Raw genomic sequence first — 26,710 nt, forward strand, 5'->3', positions numbered from 1 at the left:
ACATTGAAAACAGCGCCATCTGTAAATAACTCGAAAACTAAGAGGTACCAGCGACGATAACTCGCGTTAAGTAGGTCGCTACACGATGTACTGAGTTACCAATCTTTCTTTATTTAATTAATCTATGATTCCTGTAACCACAACCTGCCATAACTTTATTTGTTTATACTTTTTACTATTTATATTTACGTCGTTGGGCGAATTAATCGCCATTATTATTATTTCGTATTGACTAAGTCAAATAAAACGAATGTTAGATTTTAATTAAGAAAGTCTTTATTGCTATCAAAACCTTATATTACAATAATGAGTACAGTTCCCACGGCTGGAGCTCTCGGAAACCACTTGATGGCTTTTACGGCACTTACAGCAAACACCGGCGTTACATTTTGGTGCCGCGACCAGGATTTTTACTATTTATTTTATATGATGTTTATATTTTTTAACATACATGTTTTATCATCCTTTACGTATTTACATTGTACCCCGCGAATGCTGTGATAAATATTGCTTAAGAAAAGTGAGTCAAAAACCATAAATTATTGTACATTAAATCTGATTACCTACTGAAGAGGTTAAATTACACAGCAATCAAGTATCTTCTGTGGCCCCAGGCCGCACTCGTCCTAATTACTTATATTTATAACTAAATTTCCACAACAGAGGACGCCTAAGTGCATTCAATTATAAAACAAATATAAAAATTAATAAAAAATAGATTCATCGGCAATTTTTGCTTTAAATTTGCCATTGATTTGAATAACACAAGGTCATAGGCAATCGTCATTCAAAAGAAATTTGACGGGATGGTAACGCAATAAAGCCTATCACGTCAGGTTTTCCTTATTCCACTATTTGTTGCGATAGGGACGCACCGACGCGATAAGTTTTATCACACTAGTGGTAGGTTTAGGCCCGACTTGCACAGACGCGTCCTCTGCAATGACCAATGACTATCTTCATCTAATTGATGACGGGCAGCGGCACGAAGTCGGGCTCGTGCGCGGGCGGCGGGTCGGCGCGGACATGCGGGCTGTAGTCGTACGTGAACAGCTTCACCGTGATGAACCCGCCCGAGCCGCGCGACCCGCGGTGCACGATGCCCGCGCCGCTCGCTAGGGCAGCCCCTGAAATACGGACGACTCGAGTCGTTAATGTCGTATATCGATAAATAGTAATTCACAATCGATTAACCCTTAATAACGGAGAGTTTGAGATTTGCAAACTTAAAAATGAATTCTAGGTATTATAATTGACAGATTATTTATTATAATCAACCTTTGCGATCGATAGTTAGCTTGTTCCATTTTTAAGTGAGAATGCATAAAACAACATGTTAGGTTGTAAGAAGGGTCAAAAAAGGCTAGTGGTGCGACTTTTTCAACGTGAGTAATCCGATTTAAAATGTGTTAAGCGGGTTACTCACTTTTTAATTAAGTCGAAATAACGCTCGACATGTTTCGATCCATTTCAGAGGATCTTTTACTTAGAGTAAAGACCCCGCCTTCCCAGAGTTATCCGAGTTAACGAACTTGACGTATTTTTCGTGCGTCGAGTCTACCGGTTGTGTGTCAGCACATCTCGCTTCTACAGCTAGTCTATTGGGTTAATCAGTCACTCACCCTTCATGGGCTCAACTGGCTGGACGTCAAGGAACGGCACCGTCGTCTGAGCGGCGTCCGCCTCGAAGTCCGAGTTGTCGAACTCGACGTACTGGTCGTGTGTCGAGTCTACCGGCATGGGCGCCGCGCTGCGCGTCGGAATGTCTGGCTTGTACAACTCTAGGCGCTTCCTGGAATTGCAATTTTATGCGTTACATGAAGTATGTAATGACTAATGATAGCGGTGTAGTCGAGGCTTGTTTTAATCGTGACTATAAGAAAATAATGAGTGCAATCATCGTATTGAAGGCTAGCAATTTAATACAGAATAATCATCAGATCTGTAGTGCGATGTGGAGTTTACGTATTTGTAAAAATGCAAATGTTACGTGACTGACCTTGGTTGTTCAGCGCCCTCTGTGTTGTCGTTACTGATCCATTGACTTCTGTCGGGCGCGAGGCGTCCTGTTGTGTAGTTGAAGGGTGTGGATCTGATCTCGAAGTGTAGATGCGCACCGATCATTCGCCACCTGAAATATTTTAACAGTTCTTAGTCTTTGATTTATCGTTGATTCATGCGTGATCGACTAAAAGATTGATCATCAAAGTCCAAGGAAAATCACCCAAACTATACTACTGATCTGACTCCAGACAATGCGTATCCAGCTCATCCGTCTATCGCCAATGCAGTTGCTCGTACCTATGTCAGTCTCAGCAACACCAACAACATCAGGGTCGAACTTGACCACCGGCATCAATCCCCCTCTCCCAAGCTACTAACCTGACTCCAGTTAGCACGTGTCCCTTGGGCGAATCCAGTTCGTCCAAGTCTATCGCCCGCTGCTCATACGTCAGAGTATGATAATCCGTCGCAGCAACACCAGCGTCCTCGGGGTCGAACTTAACCACCGGCACCCATCCACTGGGAGTCACCGCCCCTCGCTCGCCCAACACTCCCTCGCTGATTTGGAGGTGGAACACCCTGCCAAGCTTCACTATACGCAGTCCGGTTACTACCCTGGAACGTTTCAAATACAAATTAGAGTTCCGCAAACGTTCGATTTTGCAGCAATTTGCACTGCAACTTAACAAGTTTACATAGTTTTAGCACACATGGTGCTATTGCTATTTTATCGCGCTAGTGCGAGAAGTGGTTCATTATGTGCCTGTGTAAAACTTTAAAGGGCCATATGTACTGAAAACCGTCGTGCGATACACGTGGCATCTTACTAGACGATGCTGAAAACAAAACACTTTGATAATCATGCATCTGTGATTTTTTTTCTGTCTTCACCATTACGTTAGTCAATTCATCTAATACCTAAAACTTATGCTACCCAACTTAATAACTAAAGTAGGACACCCGCACATCTCATGCTATTAGTAAAGAACAGACCCAAAGCTGACCCGAAGCGACAAAGAACCGAACTAGCGATAGGCCCTCTGGTGCGCTGGAAGCTGTGCTGCCCGAATATATGGCTACTGCCGCTTGGTCGTCGTATTCAAGTATTACATACACCAGCCTATTATGCTTCCAATTGTATCACTTATCTACGTGGATAAAGCATCCGTCTTTTGGCAAGTTGTGAGAGTGACAGATGACTTATCCACGTTGATAAGTGATAAAATTGCAAGCATGATAGCTTCGCTGATTATTTACTTATTCAACAGTTGTTGACCTTGAATCAACAAGCTCATTATTTGTCAAGCCACATGTGGTGTTTTATCTATACTGTGAAAATGCTTACATCGACATGTGGGAAAAGTTAGCATAGATGAACATTTACGTAAGAAGAAGCACGAATCTACATATGATTATCTCTTGTGTCAATTTCTAATGTATAAGAAGTAGTTTCCCTTAGTTAGTTTCGGATTTTCTTCGATACTTATGATATGTTAAAAAGGTTCACAGTGAAATAGTAAAGTATCTGACAACAATGAAACTAAGATGAATCATCAAGTTTTTTATATTTAAAGAAAAAATGGAAAACTACGCTTCCGTCGGGACTAGAACCTCCATCAATCGCAGACTAGGCGGCCGCTCTTAACCAATTGAGCTACGGAATCTACAGTTGATGCGGATTCGAGTCCCGCCGGAAGCGTAAATTTTTCCATTTCTTCCTTTAGTATAAAAACTTGAACTATTAGCGGACGAATCGCTTGATAAAAATTTGAAGATGAATCTTGTAATACTTGAATACAGTAAACCCAAAGCTTCGCCGATCAGTCGACTGACTTGTTGGTCTGCAAGTCCGTCACAGCCTCGCGTAAGCTGAAGACGCGCTCGGCCTCCGCCGCCGGCTCCTCGCACAGACACATGCAGTACGAGCAGTGCTGGAGGTTCCAGCGCCACCACGAGTCCACCTTCAAGAAAATATTACTGTTAGGAGATGAGACTGATAGGAAGACCAAAAGTCGATACTTGAACATTTTCGTCAGACACTGCAGGTGGCAAAGGTGTCCTTGAAAATTTTCGACACAGTCCTCAGTTGTGTCTGTCTAAATGTTTATCAGAGACTACAGTGGATCAAAGGTATCCTTGAAAATTTTCGACACAGTCTTCAGTTGCGTCTGTCTAAATCTTTATCAGTGTTTCCTGCTAGTATCTCATAGACGCAGAAAAATAGCTCCAACATGCAAGCGCAGTCATGAAACAGGCAGGATCAGCTTTGGGCGAGATGTGCGGGCGTCCCGTACGGGACTAACTTGTTGTTCTTGACGTCCGAAGTCGCGTCAATGAGGCTGAAGTACCGGTCGGAGTCGCGCGTGTTCTCGTCGCACAGGCACATGCAATACGAGCAGTGCCAGAACAGCCATCGCCACCACGAGTCCACCTGGAAGGCTGTGCTGTGAGACTCTGAAGAGACGCGTTAGTTGTTCACCCCTGACTATTCTTCGCTGTGCTGTGAGACTAGCCTCTAAAGAGACGCTGTAAAGTTGCTGACCCCTGACCATTCCTGGTGAAACTCTAGATTAAAGGCCGATAATGACCTGTCAGTTAGTGAGCGCTGTCACTGAGTGAACGCTTGCAGCGAGGCGGACGAGCATGCGTCCTCCCTATGCAGCGTCGACTCACAGACACTTTTATGAGCTTCAATTATTTGACATGCACACCCCGCTGCTGCAATATGAGCGTGCCGTGCACTCAGGCTTTACACTAACTGACAGGCCTTGTCGTCCGGCAGTCTAGTCGTCAGTTCCTTTAAAGACTCTTTTATATTCTTGGAACTGTTTGAGTAATAAATCGAATTAACTGCGCATACAGATTTATAGAACAGAACATAACACGCTTCAGATTTACTCGACATCGCAGTTCGTTTTGTAATCTGTCGACCCCGTTTTACACCCGGGTCAAATAGATAAGCTAAACAAATAAACTCGCATGGCCAACGTTTGCTCCAATAACATACTCCAAACATCAGCAAATACGCGAGGCGTTTGGTCAATCACTGCGCGTCAATATACATTTGCACCTTATTACATTCAAAATAAAGCGCTAGATGTATATTTGGCTGGTGTAAATCGGTCTAACCTTGGTAGTTCCCAGCGTGCACCTGCCCGCTTTGCCGAGGGTTCGCCCGTTCTCATATTCGATCCACTCGTACCGCCGGTTGCTGTTCCGACCCTGAAACAGTTGATCGACCGCTCACTACTGTATCTTTATTCTAGGAATGCTTTAATTACTTTAATATACATGAGCGCAGCAAAGTTGTGTAGAATTGCAATTGTTTAGTTACAATAGTTACGTAAATACGAGCCTTGTCTATGTTGTTATGACTCTAACGCGTGTTTTGCCATTCTTGGTTCTTACTTAACATAAGACTTCCTTCCTTGATTATCTATTTTAATAAAAACAATAGGTAATGATTAAAGTCAGTTCATCTACTGAGGCTAGGAGATAAGCGTATTATCAAGATATCGCGACAAATTTCACCTAAAACAAAAAAAAAACATGGACTCACCGCAGGACAGACCCACATGTCCGAGTCAATATACTGGCAGTTGAGAATCCTCCCATTGCAAGGCCTCTGCTTCGCGCAGTACAGTTCCTTGAAGCAGCCGTGTCGTTCGGCCAACGAGTAGTACGCGCAGTTGTCCCTGCAAGTTCCGTCTGTGTTCATATCCACCTCGTTCTCGATGTAACCCTGGAGTAGGCGAGTTACTTGCGCAAACGTTTCACCTGGAATGTGCAAAGATTTTATGAGTGTCTGTGCCCCTGTGCTGGTTGATCGTTGCCTTTAAGTAAGTCAAATTCTGTAATATCTGCATTAAAAAATTGGGAATCCTTTAAGGTTGTTTACCTTCTTTGTGTTGAGCTGGATCGCACCGGTAGACCCCTCGTTTGGACATAGCAAGTGCTGCTTTAGCGGCGGCTGCTGTCTTTTCCGTTCTTTCAGAGTATCGTTGTCTGGTCAGGCTGGCTTCCTCTGTGTAGTTTCCTGGAACATTTATATTTTACTTTAGTCCACAGTGCACAAAATCAGGACAACATAATTTACAATGCGGTAGGTTCAGTGCACTATCCGTCCCCCTCTTCCGCTGTGCGTACGAGTGATGTAGTTAGCTGAGGACATGTCACAACGCTTAGCGCGGGAGGTTCAAGGTTGATGCGTTCTTTACGAGTCATTTGACTCGCTCAGTTGTATTGTATGTCTACAATAACTGGAATCAACGATGATTCTACAAGTGACAGTTGGTCGTTTACACTTGATATCCTCATTGTCCGTTGACTCCGTTGAAAAGCAAAAGATTTGCGTGTCGGTTCCTATTAAGCTTAGAATATCACGACAGAAATTAAACGCTATGTATTTTCAATTTTTCACCACTTCATTCATGACTTTCGCGCGTTCGCACTTATGTTTAGGTTTTTACATATAATTAGTGGCTCTGGGAGCTGTAGACCTTGACTACATGCGCTTAAAAAACGCAAAAGTGAGCAATTCCCGTTAGTCTTCTGCGTAATGTACGCTATTGTCACTTAAGCCCTTTATTTCAATTTCTGAAACTGGGTCGCCAAAAAAAATCGGATAATCATAGATTCTGGTTAGAAAATTAATGAGAATCGGTTCAGAATTACGACCTGTAGAGGTGAACATCCGGGCATACAAAAACAAATCGAGTTAAAACGTATAGGTGAAAAACTTAAGAAAGTCACCTGTTGTATGTGTGAGTGACCTGTTCGAATAGAGAACACATATTTAAAATTAGTAACACAAACAAAACAAACGCCTATTCGAACACGTCACTCACACATACAACAGGTGACTTTCTTAAGTTTTTCACCTAGAAGAGTCGACAAGAGGTGAGGCGGCACATTGTCACCAGTAGCCATTACCTTTCCCGTAGATCTTGAGCAGGATCCAGGAGAACTGCATCATGGCGTAACCTTTGATCTCCGTGAGCGCGATGGTGTTGTACATGTCATAGATCAGCTGGTGCGGCGACATCTGTAGCTCGCACAGGTCCTGGCTCTGTTCCTGTGGACATATTTTATTTCAAATAGAATTCTACTAAAGGCTCATAGGAGAAAGTTTGGATACTATTTTTGTTACGTTACGGTATTACATTGATCATCTCGAAATGGGTGAATCAGTTGCCGTGTCTCTTTTATTTGCACGGGAGTGCTTATCTTTTGTTCGTTTTTATAGCCGATAGCTTATAGCTTACTAGCTCGCGGTGGGACCAGTGCCTATGGTGCATTGGTGTAATTTCGAAGCACAGAAATGCTCGGGCAATTTTGAAAAGAAATAATGGTGATTTTTATGTGACTTTCAGAATTAGACGACTTTTGAAATTACCCCAATGCTCTCTAAATAAGATTGTTTTGCTGCCTATATTAGTAAAAAATGATAGTTCATTTTGGACAAAAATATTGAAATCAACTGAACTATAATTCCTAAATTCAGATTGAGTATGTCGTGACTTGTTTATCAACAAATTAGAAAATTGTGCTATAGCTATGATGCATTGTGAATCTTATGGACTTTCTACGTGCGCCCCAATTCGATTTAGTTGAATGACCTATTGCTTTTACGAACGAAGTTATACTTCATAATTCATTATATTTTCCGGTTTTCCATTAGGAAATAAAATGTTCAGCAAAAACATTAACTCACAGTTAGTTTAGGTATCGCATATTATGTAAATGCGCCGCGAAATACTGTTCAGCCTGCCGCGTTAGTTTACACAGTAAACTACCTTTTTTATAAGGCGTTAGGAGCCATTTTAGGGAAGTGGTTAATGCGAATATGTACAAAAGTCGGCAAAGGTTATTGACATAATGATTCGTTGGTTTCCGTGAGTAATGCCGAGACTGCCGAGACATATATAACTCTGTACAGAAGTCTAAGAAAAAATGTATTTCGGAACCATAAAGAGAAGTGTACTGTCGTCTAGATGTGGCTACACCTTTGGTTGACTCTCAGCTAGATGGCGCTAATATTTGTCAGTTTTTGACGCATATAAAGTTAAGACTATGGATCAAATTGTTAACACTTAGGTTCAAAAGTTTTAAGTCTGTGTTCAGAGACTACACAATTCACTTTGGTAATTATTCTCTATATACTCGATCCTCTTTGGTAATGCAGAGTTGCTGACCGCGTCGCTTTGTCTCTACGTGTTGTTTCCTCGTCTAACAATAATAATATAACAGGCGGATTATTATTATTAAACCATAACAGTTTCTGTAAGTAGGTTAAATTGGAAATTTGTGTTTAATGCTACCAAATAAGAAAACGTTTAGAAAACATCGCAATTTGGAAGTAAGACATAGAAAATATTTTTAGAATTACCGTTTCCCGAGTGTTTTACGTTAGAGAGACGATGATCGCATTGTAACGTATTTTTCAGCTAAATCTAAATCAGTTTATTGTTCTCCTTTCGTCCTCGACAAATCCTTTGTCTGGCGAACAGATCAGAATGACCAACTTCGGCTATTTGTGCAGATATAAGACCAGTCTACGTCTTTATTACAAAGTGTTATGGTCTAAATAATAATATGAGCATTTTACTGTACCTCTATCATAATTTACACTGTAAATGAATAATTCTTCAACCTTATTGCAAAGAAATAAACATCATCTCTGGCCTTAGAATAGTAAACAAATGCCCGCGCGGGATGTCATCATATGATTCTTTGTTCATTACACATATTTATCTAAAAGGAATGGCTTGATTAATTTTTCTGAGATGTTTTTCCTTAGACTCACTATTTGTTTTAATATAGATAGAATAATAACATAGGACACTAGAATTGTTCTCGTGGGATTTAGTTAATTTAAACGATACTGTTTTATCCATAACATAACAATCTATGGAGATAATGAGTTAGATTAATGAGTTGGACCGTGAGAAATTGAGAGTTAATAGCTATATCGATAAGAGCAGGTTTCTTGAAAGTCATAATTTGCCTTAATTTAATGATTATAAACAGACATTGCTTTGCAAATTGTAACGAGTGCTATTTGTAACAAGGATTCACCAAGAAAGTCCTCTGGCCCTAAGTCTAATTAAACCCAACGCGTTCTTAATTGGCACAATTAATGCCATTGATATTCTCAGACTACAAATCAGCCAGAGCCAAATTGTAACAACACCCCAAGGCTTCTTTACGATGTTTAGTAACGATGAGCCGAAAGTCGCGACAATCGTAAACACGATTGTATATGTTGGTCAAGTCAGTGGTTTAATGGTTTCAGATTCCGCTGATGTTATTGCTAACGCTCGCATTACGTCTTCCTGTGCTGATTATAACAATTATCGAATGGAATTCGTACCTACACATTTCTATTTTAACCGAAAATGCTTTGTCAGTAATGTTTTGATTGTGGTTTTGCGGTAGGTAGCAAATTAGCACCGATGTGATAGGAATCTGAAAAGAATAGCAGTTCAGAACTTTAGAAACGCCCTTAAGTATATATAATACGTTTTTCGAAAAATTACACGTTAGATATCCCTGATCCATTAGTACCTGCAAGGTGGACCGGAACATGTCCCCATGCTCAATCAACTCGTCCAGCCTCTGGACAGCGTCCGCCACCGACAGCTTGGGGTCCCGCAGGATCACCTCGGCCAGGTCCAGCCACTCGCGCACCGGCGCCGGCACCGCGCCCGGCACCGCCTGCCGCTTCACGAACTCCATGAAATTCTTGTACAGGTTGTCCACCACCCCTAGCTTCTCCGTCGCCTTCATCCACGGCCAGGAGGCCACTTGCGGCCGCGGCGGGATCGGCACCGCCGAGAATCGATCGTGAAAAGCCGAGAACGCCTTTGTCACTTCTATGTCAGCTCCCAAACCCGCGTTTATCCAGTCCGGGTTCGACGCGTTCGTCCATAGCTCCTTCTCGAGCTTGTAGAAAGTGTCTCGGATGTGGTCCACGGGGGACGGGTCGCCCAGCGCGAGGGCCACGCACAACGAGAGAGTTAGGAGTCGCATGTCGACCGTCGTCGCCGAGAGACCGGCGAGCACTGGCGCGGGGACCTAGCGAGTGAGTGGGGACCGCCGGTAGGGACGCGACCGCTACTTATCGACGATACCACTTACAATTAAATGCACGTGCGAATTTACAAACATGCAGCACAGTCATCTGTTGAACTGTTACAATTATTGGTGGCGATACGTAAATGGTGGCAACATTTTATTTACTGCACATTCAAGTTTAAGATTAAAGTCAGTCACGTTTTTTATCAGGCTTTTAGTTTATAGAATACCGAACAGTGGGCCATTCGCCATTCTTGCAAATAATATTTAGATTAGGGAATGATAATATTTTAAAAAGTCCGCTCATTGGCCACTTGAGTATCAAATTATTGACCACTTTTACTCTGTTTGAATTTAATCAATTTAGTCAATGTGATGTTTTGCAAATGCCTAGTAAATGAAGAATTTTCGAAGCACAGAAATTGCGAGTAGCATTGTTTTCTGAGAACACGACTACCTACTTACACAGTTAATGACCATGCTATCGATTACTACATTTCGATATCGGGTTCACTCATCCGTATCGTTATTAACAGTCAACACGTCGACACGCTCGACACACCACTGGCCCGCATAATGCTGTTAACGCACCAAACCCTCTGCACCCTCCGTGATTCCTATCGCAATAACAATACCGCTTTTATTGCAATGCACCGATTGCATCTATAAAGCGACGCCGGCCTACTGTCCCCGTATTCCTCAACGCTATCGAGTCGAACGCTCAGGCCAACCAGTGAAGCTAAGAGCTTTGGCTTCGTAACTACTTGGTATGATATAAGATTTTTTTAATCATACATGGGCTTACTCATGAGCATGACCACAGACCAGCCGATGAGAAGACGCGATGAGAGAGCAAGCTCGCCCAGAAGGCGCCTGTTCATTCTTGAGTTGAAGGTTGCTGGGTTATATGAGCTAGCAAATATGTAGACTCGGACAAGGAATTTTGCTTTGTATATATTGTTTTTATTGTTAATTAGTATGTATTTTCATTAGGATAGATTGGTATTTAAGTTCTAGATCATAAGTTTATCTGCTATGCCCTAACAGGGTGTCATATAACGTGTACCTACCCATTATTGTATACTTATGTGAAAGCATGAATAAATGAATATGAATATGAATTCCACTCTTTTTGGACGTATAAGAAAAGAAGAAGTAAAGCGCTTCGTGTGAATAGTGGAATATCTACCAAGTGATGGTGGAAACTGGCTCTAAAAGTGCCTTTACAATGTGCATATTCTGAGTTGGACTCTGTAGGCGTATGCAATAGCATCCTTATTATTGTTAGTGCTTCATTATTTCACGTACACTCTCCACATAATGCGGTTATCTCTAACCTTATACAGTTCAAATAAAGATAGTTTTCGTTTGTAGTGTATGTAACTTACTTGTTGTAGTATAAACGAACTCGTCAGCTGACGGCAGACACGCTCCCGCGCAATATGTCGTGATATTTATTATTGTTTTTAATTTAACTTCTGGGAATGGTGAATGGACAACAGTTTTTTTTTATTGTTCTTGACCCTGCTTTGTAACCTAACCTAGCCCTTGATATCGTAAGTTTTGTATGTGTTTGAACACTTCCATAGTAAATTTCTAGCCTTTGGGGGGATGATTTCTTTATTTTGGAGCTCAATATTTATTCTCGAAACGCTGGTTTGGCAATTTATTTCGAATACAGTCTAGCAGGGTTCAGATGGACGGCTGTCTATAATTTGTCACCATGTCTGTCACGTTCTAACAAGTATATAAGTACGAAAGTGACGCATGATACAAGTGACAAAACACGAACAAGATGCGGCCACACCCACAGTAATCCATTTTAATTAAGTGATGCGGTTTGAAGATGTTCCAGAAATTGGACCCTAACCCCTCAGTTTTGTTACGATTTGTGTTTTGTCCTCTGTTCTTATATTATTTTTGTTCTGTATTTTTTTCTGAATGTCAATGCCACCACATGTTGGACAGCTGTTCAAATAATCCTTTCTGTATCAATGTGTACGCCTAACTCAACGCGTGTCTTGTAATGCACCGTTGCAAACTACAATTTATATTTTACAATAACATGTTTGTAATTCCTATAAAATAATCGAGAAGGCCGAACAGGCTGTAAACTACGATACTACCCATACCTAAGTCAGGGTCAAGTGCACCTGAATATAATAATGTCGGGCTGCCCCCAACCCTACAGGGTCAAGTAGCCTGCTTAATATAAATAAATAATAAGTATTGGGGACACCTTACACAGATCAACTTAGCCCCAAACTAAGCAAAGCTTGTACTATGGGTGCAAAGCGACGATATACATACTTAAATAGATAATAGTACATTACTACAGAGGCCGGGACAAAGGACAAAAGGCCCGCCGAGGTATGTATAGTGCTTTTCTCAAACATGGTATGAAATAAATAAAGTCTACTGAAAATAGTAACTTTGGATGGCTGTATCTCCTAAACGGTACGTCGTAGCGTAAAAATAATCGAATTTTCGTTCCCCTTTGAGGCCCCGTATACGCTTATAAAAAAACAAAAAGTTAAAAAAAATTCAAAAAAAAAAACGAAAAATATTTTTTTTGTATGAAAACGCACCCAAAATCAAATATTGTCTAGGGCCCGTACCAGTTGCAGTCGGCACGTCTATAAAGCCCCTTATAGTTTTTTTTAATTTACCTGGATGTTATGTCACAATTATCTGTGTTTGGAAATTAAAAAAGAAGACTTTGCCGGCCTTGGCCTGCAAGGTTTGTATGAAATTCCATTATCTATCAATCGTCCTAGCCGCACCTGCAACGTCATACTTCGCTGCCAATTATAAGGCACATAACATCAATATTTCATACCATTTTTGAGAAAATACATATATACATAGAAAACATACATGACTCAGGAACAAATATCTGTGCTCATCACACAAATAAATGCCCTTACCGGGATTCGAACCCAGGACCGCGGCTTAGCAAGCAGGGTCGCTACCGACTGAGCCAGACCGGTCGTCAAATGTCATCCATCAAAATCGGAGCGGCCAAGCTGCTCACAAATACCTGAACACACCTCGATTTTCTAAACGTTGTATATCTGACTGCACGTCAGATATTTGTTGAGCAAATCAGGCGCTCTGATTATGTCATATATGTGATGGCGAGTGTACAATGAAATTTAGCATTTTTAATTAAACCTTGGATTGCATTCTGTACAAAACTCAAAAACTACACTTGCGGACGTAGAACACTAAGTAGTTGGATAAACTTTATCGCATCGGTTCGCCCCTATTGCGCTTACAGATAGTGCGAAAAGGACGACCTGACACTTGTAAATATCATTTATCACGCGACCATGCTTGCCTGCTTGAACTGTGCTTCTATGCTAATAGTACGAATAACGTGCAATTGCATAAAGGAATGTAGGCCACCAGCTTGTAATTAACACGTGGGTACTCAACACTAGAACATCGTCCTGCCTCCACGTTTAGCCAATGTAATAATAATCATCTTTATTGAGTTTACGTGGCTAACATGCAATATCATTAAGATATGGCTAGTGTTGGGTTAAAACTCGAGACCTCGAGTAACTTTCCTTTATATAAGACTCGATTTTTCAGACTTTTATAAAACATATTTTCGAGTTATTTTTCAAATAACACTGTGTTTTATTTAAAAAAAATGTCTTCATGTAGGTTCCATATGTTACAATAGCACATTATTATTAGATAAAATTTACAAAATTGTTGCGCTTAAAACACAACAACAGCAACGCGGGAGTCTCGGCGCTAGACGCAAAAGTTAAAGCTAAGTATTGCGCTTGCGTAGAAACAAATCGAGTTCTAAGAGTGTTAAGAGTTAAAAATACTCGAGTTCATACCAACACTATTAGTACCTACCATGGCTGGCTCTGCTGGCTGAATATTCGTAAACTTTATGACAACGTTATACGGTCCACCGACTGTCACCGACTACTAGTGATAAATATAATACACCGTGTTTTTTTTTGTTTTCCGTTAAATTCGACATGTAGCTAGGTTCATCATCAGGAACCACTCTGTAATAACTTTTAGTTAAATTCGCAAAAAAAATCTGATCATTTTCATACATAATAAATGAATTTATTAGTGTGAGAGACCCTTAAGAATAACATTCAAGTTAGTCTCAAGTGATTGACAGCACATGTCAGAACAAATAACATTAGGAATTGGTAAAAGCTGTCACACACATGTTCAGTAATTATCTTTATTTTTTTAATAACTCAATAACCATAAGAGTTTCTTAGAGAAATTAATTGTATTTGATCTAAAGAAGCTTCCCTTAAAGTTAACGGAATTCAATAAAAATACGGTGTATATATTGTTTGACGGTGTGATGTTTGTTCTAATATTTTACTGTAGGACGTGCGGATGGTGACTTTTGCACTGATATCCCTTATCAGGCTTCCTGGAATTGTTTATTTCCTAGTTGACCGACTACGACCAAGCCAAAAGGGTAATGATACTTATGGTGGTCGATATGGATGGATAATGCTTTGCTTTTGTGTTTCACACGAGATTTCCATCATTATTGTTTTAATAGTCGTCTTAGGCCCACTTGCACCAACCACTTAACTCAGGGATAGTGGGCTCTCATCTGTCAAATTCCATATAAAACGGTGGGTCAACCCTCGGGTTAACCCACCATTTTTGTTGGTGCAAGTGGCCCTTGTATGGTGTCATTTTAAAAATTGTTATGGGTTCTTCCAATATTATTGTGCTAATCGACGCGCCTTTAGAGACTTCGCGAAAATGTTGCGCTTATTTTTGTTCATATAGTAAATATAACTAGTCATCCTCCTGCGAACGATTAGGTAAGTTACATTTATTTTTAAATTCTAGTACCTTCCAAGAATTCCCACAGTCATAATGCTCTCTCTCAAGTGACTAACACAACTCTTTCGAACAAGGTTTTGTCAAGATTCTTTTTTTTGCAGGAAAACTTGTATTGTCATAAAAAGTTTAGCCTTCATATGAGTCAGTATCTGCCGAGTGTCGACTAGGAGTTGTTCTACTCGGAACAGGTTTCACATTTTATGCCTTGTGCGTTGCACCTCATTAGGTAGCGATTTATGCACCAATAAACCAATAAATACCAGTGTTATTAAACATCCAATTTAATAATTGGCCGCGTACGCTAGAAACTACTAAAACTAAATGTTATTTTCTACCGAAACGGACCAAAGGAAACGATTCACGATTCAGGCACAATTCATAAAATCGGTCAGGGAAAAATACCTACTGTTATAAAAGACGCGGCATAGGCATACATAGGTGCGAGGTATTTTTTAACTGTTAGGTTACCTGTTGTGAATCAATTAGGTCTATAACTGAAAAAATCTGTAGGTATAACATAGTAAAATTAGAAAAAATATAAAAGGTATTCGACCGATCAATTAGATATATCTTTATAAGAAGTCTTGTAAAAAATATAACATGTTTTTTGTCGCTTACTAAGCAGGCCTTACTGATAACACAGATAGCTTATAAAACAGACGGACTGCGGACACCTATTTTGCTCATTTCCGTTCTGACCATTGAATTCGGGGAATCATACACAATGTCTACTAATATGGCCTTCACACGCAAAATGTGCTATACAATGCGTGGACTTGACTCGACGTTAGTCACAGACCAAGACGGTACAGAGTTCAGGGCCTGGCAGGGATTGACGAACACCTGGCTATTCGTAGATCTCTTTACAATAAGGTTTATTGACGATTGTCAATTAAGTGTAAACGAAGACACGCTCCTTGTAAAAGTGAGTTCAAGGCGGCCAGAGTTGTGCGTGTATTCCCATTGTCCCCAATGAGATTGACGCCGTTCATGTGTTTGGCATGTAAAAGCATTGGATGGCGTTTGTCAAATGCATAAAAAGAGGAAGACAGACGTCCGCTAACTCTGATAAGTTTGTCGTCTTCGTCGTAAAATGGGTTCAACGATAAAATAGGATTTTTAGGGCCTAGAGGTTGCTTGTCACGCAACAATTTTAATTCTTGAGGAAAGCTAGACTGCTGTGACAAAGCGACCAATTTTTTGAAAGAAACATCGAGCTCCTCAGGTTGTAGCACACCCGTAGTTTTGTTGGAAAAGGGACGGGAATTGTGCGCAAACATAAGTAAATATGCTACCGAACAATTCACTAAGGGCCAGTTGCATCAACCACATTTGACAGACACATCGTCGTCACGCAGCAGACGTCTATGGAATTTCTCATACAATAAAAGTTAGAATGCTTTAACGATGACATACGGTTTGATGCAATCGGCCCTAAATGTAACATAATTACATTAAATGTTTGGATAAAGTTTCGACATAGCCCTTTCTGTGCCAACTACAAATAATAAAAATAGCTATTTGAACTGTAATCATTAAAATCGAATCAGACTAATAAACAGCCAACTGATTTGAAATTGTAAATAAATTTCTTTTTGTTTTAAGGTTGTCTTTGTTTATTGATAACCAAACAGCGTTTGCCTGAAAACGACACAAACGATCCGTTATCACCGCCAGTGCGTTACCCTGCGGCCCTGGCTTCCGTTACATGTTGCCCATTCAATCTGACAATGACAACTTACTGTACCCTTGTACAGTTATAACATTGACAGGTCACGGCCAACAACGCAAGCACGTCATCAACCCTGTTAAATGTTAACGTCAAAATACAGTGCAATAAATGGGCCTTTTTTTTTCAAAGTTGTCCACCCCACTTTTTTTGTAACATGGGTATTCTTAACGCGATTCATACTCAGAATCGCGAGGTCCCAAGATTTCCATACATTTTTCAAACATTCCATTCCGTTACCGCCATACAAAATGTATGAAAAAATGGTTACGGAATGGGGAAAAAACTTTGGGACACCTTTTGGATTGAAATAGCTCGCGATTCTGATATGGAAACCACATAAATGACAAAATTTTCCAAATCCAAAAAAAGTGGGGTGGACAACTTTGAAATACCTATAATGACCCAATATGTGTTGAAATGAGAAAGTCACTCATGGCCTTCTCTGCTGAACTTGTTACCTAGTATGCTTACTGCAGCAAAACATGGTCAAAAATTGGAAATCCTAGACTAAACCCTTACCATTTGTAATAGCAATCAGTAGACTTTGAATCTTTGCAGTAATGTTTTACTAAAAACGGTCAAGTTAACCTTGTCAGCAAAAAATATGGCAAAGAAAAATGTAATACTCACATTCATAATGCGCGTGCCGTCCTAAACCTAGGCGGAATCATCGATAAGTATAACCCATAATCCATACTAATATTATAAATGGAAAAGTGTGTGTGTCTGTTTGTTTGTCCGTCCTTTACGGCGAAACGGAGCGAAGAATTGTCGTGATTTTTTATGTGGAGATAGTTGAAGGGATGGAGAGCGGCATAGGCTACTTTTTGCCTCTTTGTAGCGCGGGCGAAGCTGCGGGCAAAAACTAGTACTTAAATAAATATTGAAAATGTAGGAGCGAAGGTTTTTAGTTCATAGAAAATTTGAATTGCGCGCCTTTTAGGACCACTTGCACCAAATGGAGGGTTGACCCACCATTTTATATGGAATTTGACAGATGATAGCCCACTAACCCTGAGTTAGTGCAAGTGGGATTGAGTTACAAATGTATGATTCCTAAAGTAGTTCTCACAAGTCACGTCATTTGTTTAGCCTGCCACCAATCCTCATGTAATTGTATTCTCACTTCTCAGTAACAATGGTATCAGGCTACATTTAATGAGGAAACTGTATAGCATTGTTTAGTGAAAGCATGAGCATTGACACGCGTGACTGACTCATCACCATATCAAGTTCACTATTTGAGTATACGAGTATACGTTTTGACAGATGTGGACAAACTCAAACCTTAGAATGTGTAAATTTAATTGAACTGTATTGACTAGCTGACGATTTGTAGTTATAGTTAGCGATGTGCCGTTCCCGAATTTTTTTCCGAGTACCTCTGTTCTCGGGAAAATCTATCGGAAAAGTTCTCGGTAATTTCTCTGGGAACTAAAAACTTTGTGTTGCAAACTCGACGATGTGTTGTTGTTTAATCGCTTAGTCATCATCATCCTCCTTGCGTTATCCCGGCATTTGCCACGGCTCATGGTAGCCTGGGGTCCGCTTTGACATTTAATCTCAAGATTTGGCGTAGGCACTAGTTTTTACGAAAGCGACTGCCATCTGACCCGAAGGGTAAACTAGACCTTATTGGAGTTAGTCCGGTTTCCTCACGATGTTTTCCTTCACCGAAAAGCGACTGACAAATATCAAATGACATTTCGCACATAAATTCCGAAAGATTCATTGGTGCGAGCCGGGGTTCGAACCCGCGATCTCTGGAACGAAAGTCGCACGTACTTACCGCTAGGCTACCAGCGCTTTAATCGCTTAGTAAAAGAAATAAAACAAATACCATAGAAACTTGACGCAATACTTTACTTTTCATAATAATTAAAACATGTCCTTGAAAAGTTCGTTCTATGGACGTTACACCATTGATGGCGATGGAGCCTGATTGAGCGTCGCCGGCTCAGCAATCAATAAAGCAAGTTGTTTGACCCCTGACTCACTCTCGCGCACAGTTACACGCATTGACTCATTGATCCCGTACGCACTCAACTCTGCTAATGTCACCTTTTGCTGTACAAAACGACAACTTACACCATACTCCTTTAGACGAAGAGTCTCTTTTTACATTACGAGTTGTCGATTTTTAAAAAACCGGCCAAGAGCGTGTCGGGCCACGCTCAGTGTCTCCACACTTCCGTAGTTTTCCGTATTTTTCTCAAAAACTACTGAACCTATCAAGTTCAAAACAATTTTCCTAGAAAGTCTTTATAAAGTTCTACTTTTGTGTTTTTTTTTTTCATATTTTTTAAGCATATGGTTCAAAAGTTAGAGGGGGGGGGGTGCACTTTTTTTCCTTTAGGACCGATTATTTCCGAAAATATTAATATTATCAAAAAACGATCTTAGTAAACCCTTATTCATTTTTAAATACCTATCCAACAATATATCACACGTTGGGGTTGGAATGAAAAAAAATATCAGCTCCCACTTTACATGTAGGGGGGGGTACCCTAATAAAACATTTTTTCCATTTTTTATTTTTGCACTTTGTTGGCGTGATTGATAAACATATTGGTACCAAATTTTAGCTTTCTAGTGCTAACTGTTACTGAGATTATCCGCGGACGGGACGGACGGACGGACGGACGGACAGACAGACAGACATGGCGAAACTATAAGGGTTCCTAGTTAGTTGACTACGGAACCCTAAAAAATACATGGTACAGTCAAGGTGGTAAATATAGATACGGACAGAGTGCCAATATGTATGCACGACTATATTGCTTACATGTTAAGGTTGTGGATACATATCTTTGGCGTTTTGTCCGCATCTATTGACTTGTACTTTTCTCACCTTTCTGCAGACAAGTCATTTAAACCATAATTCTTGTGCTAAGAGTCGAAAATGTCGCGTACAGTATTTTTTAAGGAAGTGATTTTGAATGTGTTAATTGCAAAAGACTATGAGATAGCGGAAAATAGGCTAATGATGATAATTAACCCTTCTGTCATTGTTAGAATTCTTGAAATATCATTTTAGAGCGTTTAACTGTAGTTTCATTTTTAGGGTTCCGTACCAAAAAGGTACAACAGGAACCCTTATGGTGCGACTCTGTCCGTCTGTCACATTTCTAAATATCTCGAGAACTACTAATGCTATCAACTTGAAATTTGGAATAGTTGTGAACATTGTAAACCTCTACAAATAGAAAGTATAATTTTTTTAAATATATTAATTTTAATTGTAGAAAATGGCCAAAATGAAAGGGGGGCAAACTGTAAATTTCAAGTTACTAGGTCAAGTGGGGTATCGTTGGAAAGAGCTCAAATTGAACGTAAATAAACTATTTTTTATAATTTTTTTGTTGTGGAAAAAAAAATTTTTTTGAAGGAAAATGTAAAAAAAAAATACCGTTCCCCCCCCCTTATCTCCGAAGTTTACCAACGAAAAATTATGAAAATTTTAGTACACATTGGTTTTATGCTATATATTACAGGAAAAATATAATCGTGTTTGTATTTTTTGAATACTTTTTTTTTAATCCACAAAATTTTTTTCAGATTTTTACTTTCAATTTACCCACCCTTGCGGATGTATATCGCACTTAAAATTAATACGAGATGTTCCGTAAACCATCTTCTGTCCAATAAAGTAAAAACTGTTTAAATCGGTTATCATTATAAAGAATTATCCCTGAAAAACCAGGTCGCGCAAATTAGTTAGCAAATTGACCGGGAGATGGCGCTATACACTATAATACTCATTAGTGCCTATACTTTTGTCTTCTAGTCAAGTCATTAGAGTTATATGAAAATATGAGATTATTTTTACTAGGTAGTTTGAAAGAAAGTTTGTACGGAACCCTCGGTGGGCGAGTCCGACTCGCACTTGGCCGGTTTTTTTTTTGTACCGTCACGGACTTTCATTGTTGATCCACTTTTAGCTCATTTTATACTGGTACATTTCATAGTTAAGCTATGACGTGTCCAGTGTAAAACGAGCTAGAAGTGGATCAACAATAAAAATCTGTTACCGTACATGACTATGTCTAACGGTAAAATTCTGATATCGGTAATGTAGACCAGATAGGTTGGTGACATAACATCTTATAACCCTTTTAGCTTTATTGCTTATAAATAGAACAGAAACGATTTTCGGCTATAAACCCCGTAAAATAAACTATCCTGTAGATATAAAAATCTTAAAACACACGTTTAAGAATGTTTTTATACCAGACATGAGTCACTGACGCCTACAGCTTAAAATTTGAGGTTATAAGAACGAGAGTGGTATTCAAGCTTAATAATACATTTGATATTAATTCAATATGCGGTGCATCTCAATCTTTCTTATATTTTGACGCGAAAAATAACATCAAATCAATCAAGTTGTAACTGTCAAAGTTCGAATGCTGAGCAGTCAAGGTATAAAGATTCGGACAGTGCCAAAAACATGTATTGCAAAAATGCTAAAATGGAAAGGAGCCCCGCTTTCAATTTGGGAATTTCAGTTAAAAAAAATTGTCCATTGAGAACAACTCAGTTAAAAGAAATAGTATTTTATACAATCGTGATATAATACTAAGCTTTCAGTCGAGTACCATGTTTAGGCCACGAAGCTTGCTGAGTGGCCTAATAGTACGGTACGAGAGTGAAAAGCTTAATTATATCACTATTGTATACAATACTTTTTCTATGAGTCATCATCTTCATCATCAATGGACGAAAAATATCATCATTCAAGTTAATAGCGTCGTTCACCGTTGTATCAACATCGAATTACTTGGCAACCAATTTTCTGTAATAACCGTCTGTGATTGGTCGATAACGCGAGAGATAAAAAAAAAAATGTGTTTCAGATGCAGAAAAATTTGCCAGGTATCGCAAATTAATATAGAACTTGTATGTTCTATTGTGCCGCCTGGGGGCGCGTCTTACGTCCTTCCTATACAAAATGTACTGAGGAGACGTTTTTTGAATTACATTCAGGCGGCGTGGCGCGGACGTCCGTTCCGCACCTCAGGACATGCGTCTCTTAAGTGTGGCCGGTCCCCTACACAGATAAAAATAATAATAATCTGAGTTGAAAAAATCATTGCTCTATCTTTAAAAACCAGGGAGGAAATAGACGAGAGCGTTTGTATGGAAAAGTGGCTCCTCCTGTATCGTCTTAATGTAGGACCAGGACCAATAAAGTCGTGTATTATCCCACTTAACCCTACCAGGTATTATAACATCGATTCTGTTTTTTTTGGATTTTTCTAGTGGGTAACTGACAATATACCAAAATATGCCGAAAAATCCGGGGGTAAAATTTTTTGCATTTAGGGTTATCTGGGTTAGCATCTATATTTTAATACCTTGACTGAACAAGTTTTTGGTAAGTTTGCGACACTTTATTATGTAATTCGGTGTTGGTGCAGCCAAGCGCCGCAGTGAGAGTGAGTACTAAGTATCCGGTTATATTGTTCTCGCCATTTCAATTATTCCTTTCCTACAAACAAAATGCCCTGAAAGCATATCGAGAATAATGCTTGCTTTAGATATAATTATAAACTGAAATAGATCCATACACCAAAGAAAAAACGATGAAGGTCACTGGTGAAGCCGGGAATCGAACCTGGGGCTTCAGGTATCGTGCTTAGCTTACCGCTACACCGCCTCCACGGCGTTGGCTGTTACCGTTTTTTTTTTCAGTAATGAAATAATTGTAAATAAATGTGTAGGCGTATCAGGAATTCAGCAAAAATAATGTGTTAATGTCTGCATCATAAAATGCACGGATAGAATCATACATAAGTGTATAATTAGTTGAATGAATAGATCGGTTAACCCATTCAATGCCGAAGACGCGAATTCGCGTCCTGTGAATGCGTAAACGTGATGCCGAGGACGCAAATTCGCGTCCACGAGTTATTTGTTTTTTTTTTGATAGAAATCAACTGTACTTAAAAGCTGAAACGAAAATGTTATTTTATTTATGAAGGATAATATTATACCGTCGCTGGTTTCTGGATTCAGTGCATTTGTAATTTTCATAATTCTTATCTCGGATGCCGAAGACGCGAATTCGCGTCCTGTGTATGCGTAAACGTGATGCCGAGGACGCAAATTCGCGTCCTTCAAGTGTGAAATAACCTAATGCCGCAGACGCGAATTCGCGTCCTTCAAGTGTGATATTTATAACCTAATGCCGCGGACGCGAATTCGCGTCCGTTGAAATGTTAACGTGATGCCGTGGACGCGAATTCGCGTCGTCGCGTAGAAGGCGGCGGCACTGCGTGATGATTAAAAATATGAGGCGTCGGCAATGAATGGGATCCTTCATAAATAAAATAACATTTTCGTATCAGCTTTTAAGTACAGTTGATTTGAATGGGATAATATTATACCGTCGCTGGTTTCTGGATTCAGTGCATTTGTAATTTTCATAATTCTTATTTTGGATGCCGAAGACGCGAATTCGCGTCCTGTGTATGCGTAAACGTTATGCCGAGGACGCAAATTCGCGTCCTTCAAGTGTGAAATAGCCTAATGCCGCAGACGCGTATTCGCGTCCTTCAAGTGTATTATATAACCTAATGCCGCGGACACGAATTCGCGTCCGTTGAAATGTTAACGTGATGCCGTGGACGCGAATTCGCGTCGTCGCGTAGAAGGCGGCGGCACTGCGTGATGATTAAAAATATGAGGCGCCGGCAATGAATGGGTTAAGTGTAAATAGTCGCTTACGCATTTTCTATGAATACATGTTTACTAAACTGGGACTCAGTCAATCTGTGTAAGAAGTAAGAATGTCCTATAAGATTTATTTAAACTACTCGCAGTTGCCAAAAAAACGAGTCACACTGTAAACTAAACTAACAGAGTTACCCACCTTCCATTGCTCTCGGGTGCAAAGGAATGCATGCAAAGCCTTGCATTGTCTCAAGATTTGTTTGTTTACCCTACAGTTGGAAGTTGTCGCGCGCCATCCGGCGCACGCGCATCACAATGCGAGGAACGTCCTCTTTCTACCAAAACTGTTTAAAAACTTATAAAGAACAAGAAACTTATAAAGAAAAGAATTCCTGTTGAAACGTCAATCGTCTCAGCTACGTGAAGAATTGTCTTTGAAGCCTACGTCATAATTATTATTTATTAAATTATGGGTATATCTGAACAAATGATTCCCTACAAACTGGTATTTATACCTTTTTACCTTTAATAAAAGTCATCCGATCGCTATGTCATGTCAACGCACGTAACTTATGTACCTAAACTGTTTGAATAAATAGTTTGCATTCCGATAAATAATCAGCCGTTAATTTGAATTTATTGTACGTTATCACTGTCACTAATCCACCGGTTGCTATTTGTCTCCTATCTATCGTTAACTCTATTTAACCGACACGTTCTGATTACAAACTTAGGGATCTAAGCGACAATTGTTGATCATGTACATATTTCTCATCCTGGTATATTTTAAATGTACAATGGGTGACGATTACGCGGGCATCCACTTACTACTTACTAGCTCCTAATTGTGCTGGCAAAACCTGGTACAAACCTGTAAATCATCCAAGACGAGCTGCAACACGCCGCGGCCGAGCAGGTGGTTGTGGGGGGGCGCCACCAGCGCGTGCACGCGCTCCAGCAGCCCCGGCAGCGCGCCCGGGTCGTGCGACACGCACCACTCCGCGAACTCCTGCAGCGTCGACGGCTCCAGCTCCTGCTGGATGCTCACGTACTCGCGCATCTGCCGGTTGGCCGACGACACCCGGGACAGCAGGTCCGCCATCTCGTGCAGCCGCAGCTCCAGACGCGCGCCCCGCACCCCACTCCTAGCCAACAGCTCAGCCACCGCCGCCGTCTTCTCCACACCCAATTCCAACCTCTGTATCGCGCGCGACACCTCACCCAACTTCGCCAAGATTACCCTCTCCTTCCTCTTAATTATAGGCAATTCTACACCCCCTGACGCGTTAAACGACTTCCCGACAAGGTCCCACGAGTTTAACACCTCTTCGCCGATCTCTTTTCCCAATCGCAACACGTCGAGCGCGTCATCGATGAGAGCGGAGCACGCGCCGAGCGCGAGCAGCGCGACCAGCGTGCGCGGGAGTGTGGCCATTGCGGAGGACGCGGGCGCACTGGCCCGAGACGAGCGAGGCCGTGGGGTGCCCAGCGCAATACCACCAATATTATCACTTTTCTATCTTTCGCTAGTCGGGTTCATTGGACGTTTGCGATTCCGTAAAACTTTGTTAAGCTTTGCTTAGTTGAGGGCAGTAAGATGTTCCTTGATATTAAATTTATTTATTTGTACTTATGGAACTCGTGCAAACAGCAAAATAGAATTATGACTCATCTATTTTTCGCTAGGTAGTCCGACCGGTTGCGTTATGATTCCGTATAACTGTGCGAGCGGTTAGCGTGGCACTTGTAGGTCATTCAGGTTCTTGTTCCAAGTGAACGTGTGTAATTTCTCTCTTTTTTATTTCCAACAGCTATTTAGTTACCTAGCTACTTTACCTATCTCAACACCGAATACATTTTCCCGGTGATTAATTTTCCAAATGTTTATTCGCGAACGTCTTTTTTCGGCTCAGGAACGCTTCGGCCCCAGTTTCATTTCGTCATCTCCATAAATTGTCCGCAGTGTTATGTTGTCACCCTACAATTCCTAATTCGTAACCTTCCTAACTCGTCCACTTTCTTATATCGTCAATACCCCATTTTGTCTAAATTCCTATTTTGACCATAGTGCCAACTCGTCCAATATCTGATATCGTCAATATACCATTTTTGTCTACGTTCCTATTTCGACCAAAGTGCCAACTCGTCCGCGTTCTTTTATCGACCTAGGATAAACGGTAAGGTAAAGCCTAAAGGCAGTGTTTCATTGGAAATCTTATAGGCAAGTGCGAGTCGGACACAGCCTTGAAGGGTATCGTAGTATAAAAAAAATACTTACTGGATCTCGTCCAAACAAATTTTCGCTGGATGTTTGCATGATAATATTGATAATGTACATCATATATTTTTTTAGATTTTTCATTCTCTTATTTTAAAAGTTACTTCAATATAATTTTTGAAGACCTTAATCCATACATACTCGTACATAGGTTCACGAAAAAAAAATTGCGAGTCTCTGTTTGAAGTATATTACTATGCTATGTAGTTGACGAGTTGGCACTGTAGTCTAAATAGGAATGTTGACGAGTAAGCACTATGGACGAATTAGGAGTGTTGACGAATCGGCACTGTAGTCTAATTAGGAATATAACCAAGTTACTACAGTGTCCCACGTAAGAAAGCGGGCGAGATAAGAAATTGACGATATAGGAATGCTGGCGAATCGGAACAGTAGACCAAATGCGAATGAGAACTACTTAAGAAGTTGACGAAATGAAACTGAGGCCGAAGCGGTCCTGAGCCCTTTTTTCTTATACTTCTGAAAACGCTAAGAAACCAATTTTGTATGTGACAATCTTTCTTAACTTTGTTCATAAACTGGCAGTATTTTCTCGACCATACAAGGCAAAAACATTTCGGATATTTTCGTGTAATGCACCTTTTTTTGATTGCTGTAAATTATTGGGTTGGTAAGAAAGTAATGTAATGAGCGATCGATTGAATTCCACATAAAATTTTTGAGAGAGTTCTAGAATCTTCTATGATCGAAAGTATATAAAGGGCGAGTCGCACAGTTTCTCGTCAGTCATTCACTAGCTGTCGCCGAGCTAATATAAGGAAGAAAATGGACGAATTAAAAGTGCATGTAAGGCATTGCTTACTATATGAATTTCAGTCTGGCCATTCAGCCGCCGAAGCAGTGCGTAATATATGTCAGCGTGTTGCTCCTGAAGTTGTGTCTGAGGCCACGGCGAAACGATGGTTCCAGCGGTTTCGTAGTGGCGACTTTTCATTATCAGATCAACCTAAGTCTGGTCGACCGGTGAAGATTGATGTAGCCAAATTAAAAACCTTAATTGAAGGAGATCCGAGGCTAACGAGTCGTACTCTTGCTACCGAGTTAGGCTGCTCTCATGTCACCATAGAAACACA

At 40.4% G+C, this 26,710-nt stretch overlaps 2 protein-coding genes across 3 annotated transcripts in view; one reads left to right on the forward strand and one right to left on the reverse strand.

Annotated features, from left to right (window-relative positions):
• LOC125230309 (E3 ubiquitin-protein ligase Ubr3) overlaps positions 1-26,710 on the forward strand; it is a 182,319-nt gene that overhangs the window by 110,591 nt on the left and 45,018 nt on the right. The gene's annotated exons all lie outside the window — the stretch shown is intronic.
• Positions 254-24,788, reverse strand: LOC125230311. Of its 2 annotated transcripts, none has more exons than XM_048135440.1 (10): positions 24,210-24,788; positions 6,937-7,078; positions 5,903-6,040; positions 5,564-5,781; positions 5,134-5,226; positions 3,838-3,965; positions 2,383-2,619; positions 2,000-2,131; positions 1,623-1,792; positions 254-1,127 (listed from the first exon to the last, which is right to left on the reverse strand). In XM_048135440.1, the coding sequence occupies exons 1-10, from the start codon at positions 24,771-24,773 to the stop codon at positions 964-966; spliced, it is 1,986 nt and encodes a 661-aa protein (XP_047991397.1). In that variant the 5' UTR covers positions 24,774-24,788; the 3' UTR covers positions 254-963. The 2 variants fall into 2 exon arrangements, with proteins under 2 accessions (XP_047991397.1, XP_047991396.1); XM_048135439.1 differs by lacking the exon at positions 3,838-3,965 and adding an exon at positions 4,308-4,435.

This window comes from Leguminivora glycinivorella, chromosome 10, assembly GCF_023078275.1.
Source record: "Leguminivora glycinivorella isolate SPB_JAAS2020 chromosome 10, LegGlyc_1.1, whole genome shotgun sequence".
NCBI lineage: Eukaryota > Metazoa > Arthropoda > Insecta > Lepidoptera > Tortricidae > Leguminivora > Leguminivora glycinivorella.

What these genes read in the sequence shown, in the direction of transcription:
- LOC125230311 (XM_048135440.1), bottom strand. Translation starts at nt 24,773, where the DNA reads ATGGCCACACTCCCGCGCACGCTGGTCGCGCTGCTCGCGCTCGGCGCG. An exon ending in CACGTGCTAACTGGAGTCAG is followed by an intron (nt 2,132 to 2,382) that starts GTTAGTAGCTTG and finishes AAAATATTTCAG; the next exon opens with GTGGCGAATGATCGGTGCGC. An exon ending in GAGGGCGCTGAACAACCAAG is followed by an intron (nt 1,793 to 1,999) that starts GTCAGTCACGTA and finishes TTGCAATTCCAG; the next exon opens with GAAGCGCCTAGAGTTGTACA.